We start from the raw sequence: 14,171 nt of genomic DNA on the forward strand, positions 1-14,171 counted from the left end.
CCTATTGTACAAGGTGATTTCCACCCCAGTCAGAAACCGGTCTAGAACCTGCATTAGAGAATGTCTATATTGCAATGAATGCACATGTCTGGGTGCATCATTCCCAGGTGTCAGACATGGGGACGGGGTGTTGGGCAGCAGAGGGTGGCGTAGATGAGCAGAGTGTTTAAAGGGAGCAGGGATTAATCTAACAGAGTAACTCTAATGCTGAGAGGTTAAACAAGTGTGTGGTCTGGGACTGAGCCACAGGGATCAACAAAGCCCCAGGTTTCATCCCTGGTCTTTGTTGAATTACATGGCCTCAGCTGGAGCCCCATTGAAAGCTTCGGTGTCACATCCCTAGAGGAAGAGTCCGATCTCATTCCTAGAAACATTATAATGAACAATATATTCCAGCATGTACTGAGGACCCCATTTTTAATAAGATCTTTAATGTATTTTGTTGGGACCTGATTAACCAAATCAGCTCAGTTGGAATTTAGCCCTAATAAAGCATTAGAATAATCAAAAAAGAAAGATTGTACATGTAAGAAATGCACATTCTATAATCTATGTTTTGTTTAGCTGACAATCACTGTCCTTTTTTTTAATTTCAAAGCTGCTCCTTACTGGCTGAATGAGCCTCAGAACCTAGTGCTGGCTCCTGGGGAATATGGCAGATTGATGTGTCGAGCCAATGGGAACCCCAAGCCCGACATCCAGTGGCTGGTGAATGGCGAGCCCATAGAAAGTGAGTTAACGATTCCAATTGTTTGAAGGTTTTCATGTTGAGAGCAGTAACATTGAGTAAGACAATTTTATGGTTTTGCACCATGCGAATTTGCTCTGCAAAGATCAGTTGTTTCCTTGAAAAAGATGTTCTAAGAAGAAGTGGCAGGCCTCGACGTTTTGGGCGAAATAACTGGAGTGGGTGAAAACAGGTTTATATGTTACCTGTTACAGTTATTTCTCCAGATGACAGGCAGGGTACACATCCCGAAACGTCGAGACCTGCCAGTTCTTCTAAGAACTCCTTTCTCAAGGAAACAACTGCTCTTTGCAGAATAAATTCATATGGTCTAAAACCGTAAAATTGTCTTACTCAACGTTCACAATTACAGTGTTGTGGCTTCCATGTGTCCTTTTGGTCTTGGTGCATCTCTCGAATTCATCACTGCTATTCTAATATATCCTGTTAAAATGGAAAGGAAGATTGGGTGTAGAGTCTAATTGATTGCCAATTTGATGTCACGCAGTTTACACTCTTACTGAGAGTCAAATTTGGCCCCACCATGTCAGGAATTGTGCATGTGTGTGTGTGTGTGTGTGTGTGAAGCCTTTAGTATTGCCTGGTCTGTGGGAGAACAGTCTAAGAGAATGTAAATTAAACAATGACACATCTCTTTCTTTCTCTGAAGAGGTGCGTCAGAGTCCAAACAGTGAAGTTGCTGGGGATACGATCATCTTCCGAGAGGCACAAATTGGAAGCAGTGCCGTGTACCAGTGCAACGCATCCAATGAGCATGGATACTTACTGGCCAATGCTTTTGTCAGCATTCTCGGTACGTTTAGAGGTTCTTCGTTTCTCCTTAATGGTCAGTGTTGAGCTGAAAGTGTTGGCTTGCCACTGAGCCCACAACATTTCAACTTGGTGGATTACGAGCTTAAGTTTCAGTGTGGATGTGCTGGCCTTGGAGAGTGTACGTAGAGTGTCAACTAAGCTGATAAATGGAATTGGACCTGAGTTATGAGGTAGAGTGAAGGTCCTGAAGATGTTGGCACTGGGAAAAAGGAGACTTCGAGATTATCTTATTGATTAATTTAAGACTAAATAGCAACAGACAAACTGAATACCAGAGAGCGAGAGAGAGGAAGTCTTCTACCTCCCCCCTTAACTCTGTATGCTGAGGTTTGGTTCTCTGCACTGTCAATCAGTCACAATTAAATGCTACTCCCTCGATGTGGGAGCTTGCGGGACCTGTTTGCCTGTTCAGCCAAGCCTCGTGCCAGGCACATTAAATGAAAACTATTGTAGCACAATAGCCAGAAATGGTTAAGTGAAATCTTGTTTTTTCACCGCTAATGTAACGTGCAAAGGTAAATTGTCTGATGTCTGACCTATCAGGTGACTTAGGTGGGAACCATTCTGTAAAGCAGGGTGAGACTTTGGTAGAATTTAATCAATAATTACCCAGTCTTTCCTCTTGATTTTCTGAATATCTGCGGTAATAATTTAGATTTCACGTTGAGTAGCTTTAAATGTTCGACCAGGACATTCTGTATTTAATATATAAGAAAATTAGAAATAAGGTGATACCAGAAAATCCCAAATGCTACAGGTTGGAATTAATTCAATATATCTAGATGCATTTCAGGCAAATATGGTCTTTTGAAGCTTGCTCGATTGGTTTAGGGAGTGAGGGAATTTTTTTCCTTGAAGTTAGCCATATGTTTTTTGCCTCTGCCAGGAGTTAGATTCGCAGAAGTCGGGATGGGCAGTACATATAGAGCAGGTAGAGTGAAAGTCGGTCAGTCAACATGAGGGTAGAATGGATAGTGAGAATTGATGGCCTGATTGTCTTTTCCCATTTCTCTTCTTTGCGTTCATATAAAGCTTACAACGTTGATAGGCCTCCATTGGGCTGTTCTTATGGCACATGTAACTGGAAGTTGCTAACGGTTTACCCTTGGCATCGTCCAACAGTTTGGTTCTCACAAAGAAAAACATCAGAAAATATCTGAGCCAGACACTGAGGGATCATCCACAACTGTCCATTTTTAACGAAACAAAGAGTATTCTTTTGTCTGTCCTTTTGGTTGCTTCCATTTGTTTATGTAGAGTGCACCCACTTTGCTGCCAGGTTATCAGATTCTGAGTGAAGGGTCAATGGCTACTACATTTGTACCACCCAGTCAACAGGTACCCATGTCAGCCTTGTCTCAATGGTAGCACTCCTGCCCCTGAGTCCAAAGGTTATGGGTTTCTATCCCACTCCAGAGACTTTGAGCACATGAACTTGGCTGAAACTTTGGTGGGTGCTTCATTGGCAAAGGTGCTGCCTGTCAAATGAAATGTTAAAATGATCCAGGGATATGTAAAAGATTATTATGGCAGTCCTTGCTAAAGGAGAGCAGGCAATTGTCCTGGTTACAACAAGAACACCATCAAATTAACTGGTTATTTAGCTGAATACCATTTGTGGGACTTTGCTGTGTGCATTTTGCCTGCAAAAGATCAGTGACGATATTTCAAAAAACAGTTCATTGGCTGTGAAGGACATTGGTACCATTGCATGAAGTCTGTCTTTTCTACGGTGAAAATACACCATCTACCACACTATTGCACCTAATGGTTGGTATTTGTGGAAAGCTTGCCTCAGATACAACTGATGGAATTCGCTTTGTTTACAGATGTTCAGCCTAGGATACTGTCCCGACGGAACCAAATCATCAAAGTGATAGAAAATAATCGGACAAAGCTTGAGTGTCGATTCTTTGGTTCACCAATCCCCACCCTGCGATGGTAAGGAGCAGGTTACTGAATTGTTGATTAATATTACATAGTATTTACAGCGCAGAAACAGGCCATTCGGCCCAACGGGTCCATGTCGGTGTTTATGCTCCATATGAAGTTCCTCCCACTCTTCTTCATCTAGCCACATCAGCATATCCTTCTGTTCCTTTCTCCCTCATGTGCTTATCCAGCTTTCCCTTAAATGCATCTATGCTATTCGCCTCAACTATTCCTTGCGTCAGTAAGTTCTGCATTCTAATCACTTTTTGGGTAAAGAAGTTACTCCTGAATTCCCTATTGGACTTGTTAGTGATTGCCTTATATCTATGGGCTCTTTTTCTGGTCTTGCCCACAAGTGGAAACATTTTCTTTACATCTACCCTATCAAACCCTTTCATACTCTTAAAGACCTCTATTAGGCCTCAGTCTTCTCTTTTCTAGAGAAATGAGCCCCAGCCTGTTCAATCTTTCCTGATCGGTATAACTTCTGCATTCTGGTATCAGTCTAGTAAATCTTTTTTTTTTGCACCTTCTCTCATGCATCTATATTCTTTATATAATATAGTGACCAGGGCTGTGCACACTGCTCCAAGAGAGGTCTAACCAAGGTTCTATACAATACTAACATAGCTTAATGCTTTATAACATTGGGCGCCAACTGTGGTGGATTATAATTCCCATATCAGGCGTACATCTCAGATGATCACTCTCACTTAAGGTTGAGGAAGATTGATCCTAAAGATACTGAATGAGTCTGAAGGACTGATCTAACTCTCCCTCAAGGAACCAACTGAGAATCTAACCATCCACCAGATAGCCTTTTTCACAAGTTTCAGCCAGATTATAATAACCCAGATATTGTGAGGGTCCAGGAATCTCTCCTCAGTCATGTACCTCCCCACCAAAGAGTGTACAGAGACGGTTCACATGTTAGCGATACAGAAGATGATGTGAGACAATATAAATCCTAAATTATATAAAAGTTTATTAAAGAACTGAACATGCACTTCACAGTTGGTGAGACAGTCAATTACAACGTTAATAACGGAAAAGATGCAAAGTACAATCTTGTTTCTAGTCGAGAATCCAATTTTTAAATCCAAATATTGTTACAGTAAAATATTTAAGCAGGATATCCATCAATTATAGAAGTATCATTTACTTTAAATCCCTGAGTAGAAGACTACAGAGTTAGTGAGATACCGCTGTCCCAATTAAGAGGAAATTTATCATAGCCTCACTCCAATAATCATACCTTTACCGTGAGAGACGCTAGAGCGAGTCCAATGAATCTAATATTTATACTGTTTTCCAAAGTTGCAAAACTAAATTCTTATGTATGAGAGTGTTACCTCAACTGTAAGTAAGTACGTCCCCCTTTATTTCTCAAATAAGGCTGTCTAACTTAATTTCTAGATAAGGTCCATCCTCTTTGATTCCTAAGAAAGGTTGAATAACTATTAATTTCTAGGTAAGGTCCGGGCCTCTTTGATTTCTAAGAAAGCCAAGCTGCGAGACTCGTGATGGTCAATTTTTTATTAGTCATCTAACTGGTGTTTCAAGATTATAATCCAGTTTTTGGGTTTGGTTAGCTTTGTCAAAATTCAGTTGACGGTGGTTTAAGGGCTATCGGCACAAAACCATCTGATCAAATATTGCACTGTGGTAACTTTTGTGACAGTTTGCAAAACTATGTTATCAAGGTTTTACCCTGTGGTGAAGTTTGTGACATTAGGAACAAATTGCTCTCATCAGAAGCTGCCTTTTATGGTTCTAAGATGAAACAAACCTTTTATCTCAGAGGCTCATGTCCATTTAGTATTATAGAGATGAACTTTTTTAACCTTTTTAGAAAAATAAACACTTATAAAAAATGTTTTAATCCCTCATTCATAGGAAAATAACTCTTTTAACTTTATAATTCATCATTATGGCCGGATTCCTTCACAAATTGACATCACATCCTTTCTCTGAAGTTGTTCCTTTGTGTTTTGAGGTTTAAGGATGGGCAGGGCAATAATCTTTATGGAGGAAACTACATCATCCATGACAATGGAACTTTAGAATTGCGACGAGCTCGGAAGGCTGATGAGGGGACCTACACCTGTGTAGCAACCAACATACTGGGCAAAGCTGAGAACAGGGTGCGACTGGAGGTCAAAGGTAAGATTTGTTTAGCCAAGTAATGAGGCTTCTGTTACTCTGTAGGCCCGACTTGTTTTCTGGTACCTGGTACAGCTTTTGTTTGTAATGGACTTATTTGTCAGAATTGGTTTCCAAAGAGAAAACTATCTTTAATTTCTGGAGGTAACTGCTCCTTTTAATTGACAAAACTGTTAGCTTTTTGCTGGGCAAAAATGAAAGGAAAAGGAAGGGGAAGGAGAGGAAAAACAAAAGGAAAGGTCCGCAGTAGGGTGGAAGATAGGAGAGATTAAATGACTAAATGGATGATGGTGAAAGGAAAAAGGGAGTGCTAATGAGACAAGTAAAGAAACAAAAGATGGGCCAAGAGGGGCTGTAGATGGCAAAGGCAGAACCATTATAGGGGACGGCGGGGGGGAGGGGAGGGGGGGGTGGTGGTGGTGGGGGGGCAGGATAATGCCTCTGGGAGAGGCCCACCTCGAAGCCTGGAAGGCCTGGCCCCATATTGCCGGCAGCGGCGAGGCCTCGTGGCGGTCACCATGCCGCTTGTCGGTGGGCTCAAAATTTAAATATGTTAATTTATTTAAAGTATTGAATTAAATACTTACCCGCTTCTGCCATCGGTCCCAGTGCGATAAAGGTGCCGGTGGCCGGCACTCCTGCGCCTTCAGATCTCTGTCTGCAGATCCGATGCGGGACAGTTAAGTATTTCAGTGCGGGGGTGGGGGGAGCGGGGTGAAAGCAATCCGATTGGTCAAGGTGATGGGATTGGTGAAAAGTTCATAAACTTTGTCGGGGGGAGGCGGGGGATGTTCAGGTAAAGAAGGTAAGTATTTTGGGGGAAGGAGAGGGCAAGGAATGAACTGTATGGTCATTGAGGGGGTGGGCGAGGGGTGAGAAACATTATGTTAATTTTTTCAATAAGGTGTAAAAGGCCGATAACTTTAAATATCTGAATGAAATGTCAGGGCTCAAAGCCCTTTAAACATGGCATCGGCGCCTGTGGAATGGTGCCTGACGCCATTGCCAGGGACGAACTGCCCGCCCCCTCCATGTCATTGGAGGGGGAGGTCCGCCCCGGCCATGTAAATGAGCCGCCGTGTTCAATATCGCATTGGCTCCGCCAAGTAAAGCCCATGCGTGTGGGCCGCCAATTTTACAGCGAATCGGCTGTGGCAACATAAAATGCAGCCCCATGTTGTGTCTGGAAGGTTGCTTCACCAAAAGGTGAGGTGCTGTTCCTCAAGCTTTTGCTGGATGTCTCTGGGGAAGTGTGTGAGTTGATGTGTCCTTGAACGAATCGGAGTAAGACAGTAGTTTGATCATCAATGGGTTTCACAATTATTCTGCTTCAGCCATGAAAGATTAAAATGGTCCAAGGCTCACATCATACCACAGGAGTTGAGATGGTTTTATCATAAGTTACCAATGAGATTCGATTGGGAATATGGGTTCAATTTCCCTAAGAGGGTTACTGGTTACTGCATTTGTATAATGGTTGTGTGTGTACCAACTTTCTCTGGCCTGGAGCAGCAGGCGTTGAGCTTAGATTTCCCCGATTGTCCCTGTTGCATTAGGGAGATGGATGTCCTTATTTATATTTGAATGGAGAAAGACTACAAAATACTGAAGCACAGGGGGATCTGGGTGTTCTTGTGCATGAAACACAAAAGACTAGCATGCAGGTGCAGCAAGTAATTAGGAAGGCAAATGGAATTTTGGCCTTTATTGCCAGGGGGTTAGAGTTTAAAAATAGAGAAGTCCTGTTACAACTGTACAGAATGTTGGTGAGGCCACAGCTGGAGTACTGTGTACAGTTTTGGTCCCCGTATTTAAAGAAGGATATACTAGCATTGGAGGCAGTTCAGAAGAGGTTCAGTAGGGGAGGCAGTGGCATAGTGGTATTATCACTGGACTAGGAACCCAGAGACCCAGGGTATTGATCTGGAGACATGGATTCAAATCCCACCACAGCAGAAGGTGGAATTTGAATCTAATTAATAAAATCTGGAATTAAAAAAGCTAGTCTAATGATGGCCATGAAACCATTGTCGATTTGTTATAAAAACCCATCTGGTTCACTAATGTCCTTTAGGGAAGGAGATCTGCTGTCCTTACCTGGTCTGGCCTACATGTGACTCCAGACCCACAGCAATGTGGTTAACTCTTACATACCCTCTGAAATGGCCTAGCAAGCCACTCAGTTGTACCTAACCGCTACGAAGTCAATAAAAAGGAATGAATGAAACCGGACGGACCATCCGGTTGCCTGACATAGTCATACTCACGGAATCATACCTTCCAGACATTGTCCCAGACACTGCAATCACTATCCCTGGGTATGTCCTGTCCCACCGGCAGGACAGTGGTCTGCAATAGGGAGGGAGTTGCCCTGGGAGTCCTCAACATCAACTCTGGTCCCAATGAAGTCTCATGGCATCAGGTCAAACATGGGAAAGGTAACCTCCTACTGATTACCACCTACCGCCCTCCCTCAGCTGATGAGTCAGTACTCCTCCATGTTGAACACCACTTGGAGGAAGCACTTAGGGTGGCAAGGGCACAAAATGTACTCTGAGTGGGGGACTTCAATGTCCATCACCAGTGGCTCGGTAGTACCACTGCTGACCGAGCTGGCCGAGTCCTAAAGGACATATCTGCTAGACTGGGTCTGCGGCAGGTGGTGAGAGAACCAACAAGAGGGAAAAACGTACTTGACCTTGTCCTCACCAATCTGCCTGCTGCAGATGCTTCTGTCCATGACTGTATTGGAAGGAGTGACCACCGCACAGTCCTTGTGGAGACGAAGTCCCGCCTTCACATTGAGGATACTGTCCATCGTATTGTGTGGCACTATCACTGTGCTAAATTGGATAGATTTTGAACAGATCTAGCAATGCAAAACTGGGCATCCATGAGGTGCTGTGAGCCATCAGCAGCAGCAGAATTGTACTCAACCACAATCTGTAACCTCATGGCCCGGCATATTCCCCACTCTACCATTACCATCAAGCCAGGAGACCAACACTGATTTCAATGAAGAGTGCAGGAGGTCATGCCAGGAGCAGCACCAGGCATACCTCAAAATGAGGTGTCAACCTGGTGAAGCTACAGCCCAGGACTACTTGCATACCAAACTGCATAAGCAGCATGCAATAGACAGAGCTAAGCGATCCCATATAACCAACGGATCAGATCTAAGCTCTGCAGTCCTGCCACATCCAGCCGTGAATGGTGGTGGACAATTAAACAGCTAACGGGAGGAGATGGCTCCACAAATATCCCATCCTCAATGATGGGGGAGCCCAGCACATCAGTGCAAAAGATCAGGCAGAAGCATTTGCAACAATCTTCAGCCAGAAGTGTCGAGTTGATGATCCATCTCGGCCCCCTCCTGAAGTCCCCAGCATTACAAATGCCAGACTTCAGCCAATTCGATTCACTCCGCGTGATATCAAGAAACAACTGAAGGCACTGGATACTGCAAAGGCTATGGGTCCTGACAATATTCCGGCAATAGTACTGAAGAACTCTGCTCCAGAACCTGCTGCACCCCAAGCCAAGCTGTTCCAAAATAGCTACAGCACTGGCATCTACCCTGCAATGTGGAGAATTGCCCAGGTATGTCCTGTACACAAAAAGCAGGACAAGTCCAACCCGGCTAATTACCGCCCCATCAGTCTACTCTCAATCATCAGTAAAGTGATGGAAGGTGTCATTAACACTGCCATCAAGCAGCACTTGCTTAGCAATAACCTGCTCAGTGATGCTCAGTTTGGGTTCCGCCGGGGCCACTCAGAACCTGACCTCATGACAGCCTTGGTTCAAACATGGACAAAAGAGCTGAACTCAAGAGGTGAGGTGAGTGTGACTGCCCTTGACATCAAGGCAGCATTTGACTGAGTATGGCATCAAGGAGCCCTAGCAAAACTGGAGTCAATGGGAATCAGGGGGAAAACTCTCCGCTGGTTGGAGTCATACCTACCGCAAAGGAAGATGGTTGTGGTTGTTGGAGGTCAATCATCTGAGCTCCAGGACATCACTGCAGGAGTTCCTCAGGGTAGTGTCCTAGGCCCAACCATCTTCAGCTGCTTCATCAATGATCTTCCTTCAATCATAATGTCAGAAGTGTGGATGTTCGCAGATGATTGCACAATGTTCAGCACCATTCGCGACTCCTCAAATACTGAAGTAGTCCGTGTAGAAATGCAGCAAGACCTGGACAATATCCAGGCTTGGGCTGATAAGTGGCAAGTAACATTTGCGCCACACAAGTGCCAGGCAATGACCATCTCCAACAAGAGAGAATATAACCATCTCCTCTTGACATCCAATGGCATTACCATCGCTGAATCCCCCACTATCAACATCCTAGGGGCTACCATTGACCAGAAACTGAACTGGAGTAGCCATTTAAATACCGTGGCTACAAGAGCAGATCAGAGGCTAGGAATCCTGTGGCAAGTAACTCACCTCCTGACTCCCCAAAGCCTGTCCACCATCTACAAGGCACCGGTCAGGAGTGTGATGGAATACTCTCCACTTGCCTGGATGGGTGCAGCTCCAACAACACTCAAGAAGCTCGACACCATCCAGGACAAAGTAGCTCGCTTGATTGGCACACCATCGACAAACATTCACTCCCTCCACCACCAATGCACAGTGGTAGCAGTGTGTACCATCTACAAGATGCACTGCAGCAATGCACCAAGGCTCCTTAGACAGCACCTCCCAAACCCACGACCTCTACCACCTCAAAGGACAAGAGCAGCAGATGCATGGGAACATCACCACCTGCAAGTTCCCGTCCAAGTCACACACCATCCTGACTGAGAACTATATCGCCGTTCCTTCGTTGTCGCTGGGTCAAAATCCTGGAACTCCCTTCCTAACAGCACTGTGGGTGTACCTACCTCACATGGACTGCAGCGGTTCAAGAAGGCAGCTCACCACCACCTTCTCTAGGGCAATTAGGGATGGGCAATAAATGCTGGCATAGCCAGCGATGCCCACTTCTCATGAATGAATAAAAAAAACTAGGCTGATTCCTGGGATGAAGGGGCTGTCTTATCAAGAATGGCTAAACAGCTTAGGCCTTTATTCATTGGAGTTTAGAAGAATGAGAGGTGATCTTAAAGAAACATATAAGATTTTAAGGGGGCTCGACAGGGTAGATGTTGAGAAGATGTTTCCGCTAGTGGGGGAATCTCGAACTCGGGGACAGAATAAGGGGGCACACATTTAAAACTGAGATGCGAAGGAATTTCTTCTTCAGAGGGTGGTGAATCTCTGCAATTCTCTGCCTCAGAGAGTTGTGGAGGCTAGGTCACTAAATGTATTTAAGGAGGAGGTAGATAGATTTTTAAAATCTCGGCGAGTCGAGGGTTAGGCAGAGCAGGCCTGAAAGAGAAGTTGAGGCCTGGGATAGATCAGCCATAATCTTATTGAATGGCAGGGCAGGCTTGAGGGGCTGAATGGCCTTCTCCTGCTCCTATTTCTTCTGTTCTTATGTCCTTACATATAAATTTATAAATTATTCCACAAGATGATAGGGTTCAAAGAGATTTATTGGCTTTCATAGGAATTAAGCATGCAGTGATAACTATTATTACCAACAACTGCACATATACAATGATAACCATTATTAATAATAATAATGACCCAGATACTTGAGCCATTTACAATACAATGGATTACTGGACAGTTCACTCTGTCACAGTTTTCAAGCTGGGCGCGATCCACCAGTTAAGCCTTGTTGAATTAGTTTTTATTCCAAAGCCTGTCTTTTTATACCTTCGCTCTGGCTACATGAGAAAAGAGTTACCTCATTCAGTTAACTAACCACTTTAACTCTCTGAGTCTAGCTCACACTTCCTAATTTTCCAGATCTACAGCAGATACCTTCTCAAGGAGAGTGCTAACAGACAGTTTTGTGGTCCCTCCTTGTCAAATATAACACTGTCTGGACTGGGATCCATTTTTTTATTTGTTCATGGGATATGGCTACTGCTGGCAAGACCAGCATTTAATGCCCATCCCTAATTGCCCTTGAGAAGGTGGTAGTGAGCCACCTTCTTGAACCGCTGCAGTCCATACGGTGTTGGTACACCTACAGTGCTGTTCGGGAGGGAGTTTCAGGAGTTTGACCCAGCAACAGTGAAAGAACGGCGATATAGTTCCAAGATGTGTAACCTGGTGGGAAACTTGCATGTTGCAATCTTCCCATGCACCTGCTGCCCTCGTCCTTCTAGGAGGTAGAGGTCACAGGTTTGGGAGGTGCTGTTGAAGAAGCCTTGGCAAATTGCTGCAGTGTGTGTCGGTGGTGGGAAGATTAATTGTATACTTCATTCAATGAAAGCTAATAAATATCTTTGTATCCTATCATCTTGTGGAACAATTATTACGAATTGAACATTGCTACCAGAAATTTATTTAAAAGCTAAAGTCAATATAAAGAACTTATATGTTTGTAGATGTGTAATTAGAGAGGTGTTGGCGTTGCCCATCCACTCAACGATTTTGGAGCAAAGGGATATGAAACAACATAGTAACATGCCTTAAAAAAGATACAGAGGAGGTTTACTAGGCTGTTATCAGGGATGTGGAGAGTTCAGAAAAGTTAGAACACTACTCCTTGGAATAGAAAGGTAAAGAGACTGCCTAATAAAGGTTTGCAAGATGATGAGAGGTTTTGGTTGAGTAGATAGAGAAAAATAAAATTCTCTTTGGCAAATAGGTCAATAACCAGAGGTCATAGATTTCAAATCATTGGCAAATGTCTAGTAGGGAGATGAGGACCTCCTTCTTTATTCACAGAGTCGTCGAGATCTGGAACCTGAGAAGTTGGTGGAAATAATTTTCAGAAATAATTTTAAAAGGGAGTTAGGTGTACTTGAGAATGAGGAACTTACAGAATTACAGCCAAGTGGGGGAGGACTAAACACAACTGCTGTCTCACAGAGTCAGCACAGGCACAGTGGGCCAAGTGGACTTCATCTGTGCTGTAAATGTCTATGAATTTATGGCATTGTATTTGGTTATGGAGCAAGTTGGTTGTTTGACCTCTCAGGCGAGAACTGGTGTATGGCAAAAGGGGCAGTGAGAGAAAATAACAAATAAATCAGAACCTTTATCTGAAAGGATCAAAGTGCATCTTCCCAATGGTATGTTTCCCCCGCCACTTTAATGATAACCTGATGCAAGCTTTTCTTTATTTTCTTGGCCACTAATTTAGGCCCTACACGGATTATAAGGGCTCCAGAATCTATCACAGTGAGGAGATCGCTTGCTGCGAAATTTGACTGTAAAGTGAGACACGATCCAACAATAAAACTGACGGTCACCTGGCTGAAAGATGACAAAGTTCTGTCCTTACCTTGGAGGTGAGTGGTCCTTCTGTTCACTGCTTCCTCATCACCTCCATGTGTCTCCTATTCGAGCTGGAGTTGTTCCTTCCAGCAGGCTCTTACTTTATGGCCGAGACCATAAGCAACAGGTTGCTCACTCACTTATTAATGACTACGGTCGTCACATCTCTTGGTGTGCTGTACAGAGGGAAAGGTTTCAGTCCTGACCCTTGGTCCGAGCAGAGGTTAACACTGTGCAATTAACTCTAGTTGACTGGATAGCTCCGTGGAGTGCCTGCATGGACTCGATGGGCTGAATGGCCTCCTTCTATGCTGTAAATGGCTACATGACTCAGCGTACTGGGTATGGAGCAAAACCAAAACTCAGCCAGGATTCCCAGTCTATATTGCTCCTGCTGAAAAGTGCCCCTGTGTAAACTTTGGCCGAGATTGGATTGAGCAGGCTGGTGATAGTAAGGCGGGGAACTCTGCCCACTAGCAGTATGCCCCAGAAAATTGTGGACTTAATGCCCATGTGTTTCCAACAATGGATGGACAATTGTAGACCCAGTGCTGATCGGCAAGCCTCATTGGTACCAGTGTAGGTTTGGAAAATCAAACCCAATGTCAACTGACACGTGATAAATGGATGAATTACTGGAGGGCAATCAGTACCACTCCAGCATGGGTCAGTGCCACTCCAGCATGGGTCAGTGCCACTCCAGCATGGGTCAGTGCCACTCCAGCATGGGTCAGTACTTTCAGGAAAGAAAGGAAGCAAAATGGGAGAAAAGGAAAAATAAATGGAAGTGACTTTAGACTTTTTATTTTCAGGATGAAGAAAGATGAGGATTCTTTAACAATCATCAACGTGTCTGAGCGAGACGAGGGGATCTACACATGCGTAGCCAGCACAGAACTGGACAGTGACTCGGCCAAGGCACGTCTCACTGTTCTAGGTAAATTTAATGATATTATTGTTTCTCCAAATCACAAGTTGGGAAATTAGGTGAATTTAATGCTACGGCTTTTCTGGTGAGTCAGAAATTGGGCACTTCTGTATTCCTGTCTTCAGCTCCATTTTCCTCTACCTATGAAAGGAAATGGCGGAATTTTTTTTTATCCCTGCATCTTTCTGTCCAAGATCTTAACACAGCTTCCCATGCAATATGGCCAATTTTAAATGGTGA

At 44.0% G+C, this 14,171-nt stretch overlaps 1 protein-coding gene across 1 annotated transcript in view; it reads left to right on the forward strand.

The window, feature by feature from the left end:
• Positions 1-14,171, forward strand: part of nfasca (neurofascin homolog (chicken) a) — a 191,924-nt gene that overhangs the window by 95,461 nt on the left and 82,292 nt on the right. The window contains exons 12-17 of the mRNA XM_068057443.1: positions 599-730; positions 1,398-1,541; positions 3,391-3,502; positions 5,490-5,656; positions 12,870-13,017; positions 13,816-13,940. Of these exons, the coding sequence (XP_067913544.1) occupies positions 599-730; positions 1,398-1,541; positions 3,391-3,502; positions 5,490-5,656; positions 12,870-13,017; positions 13,816-13,940 (828 nt within the window). The remainder of the gene's footprint in view (positions 1-598; positions 731-1,397; positions 1,542-3,390; positions 3,503-5,489; positions 5,657-12,869; positions 13,018-13,815; positions 13,941-14,171) is intronic.

Source organism: Heterodontus francisci, chromosome 25 (assembly GCF_036365525.1).
Source record: "Heterodontus francisci isolate sHetFra1 chromosome 25, sHetFra1.hap1, whole genome shotgun sequence".
NCBI lineage: Eukaryota > Metazoa > Chordata > Chondrichthyes > Heterodontiformes > Heterodontidae > Heterodontus > Heterodontus francisci.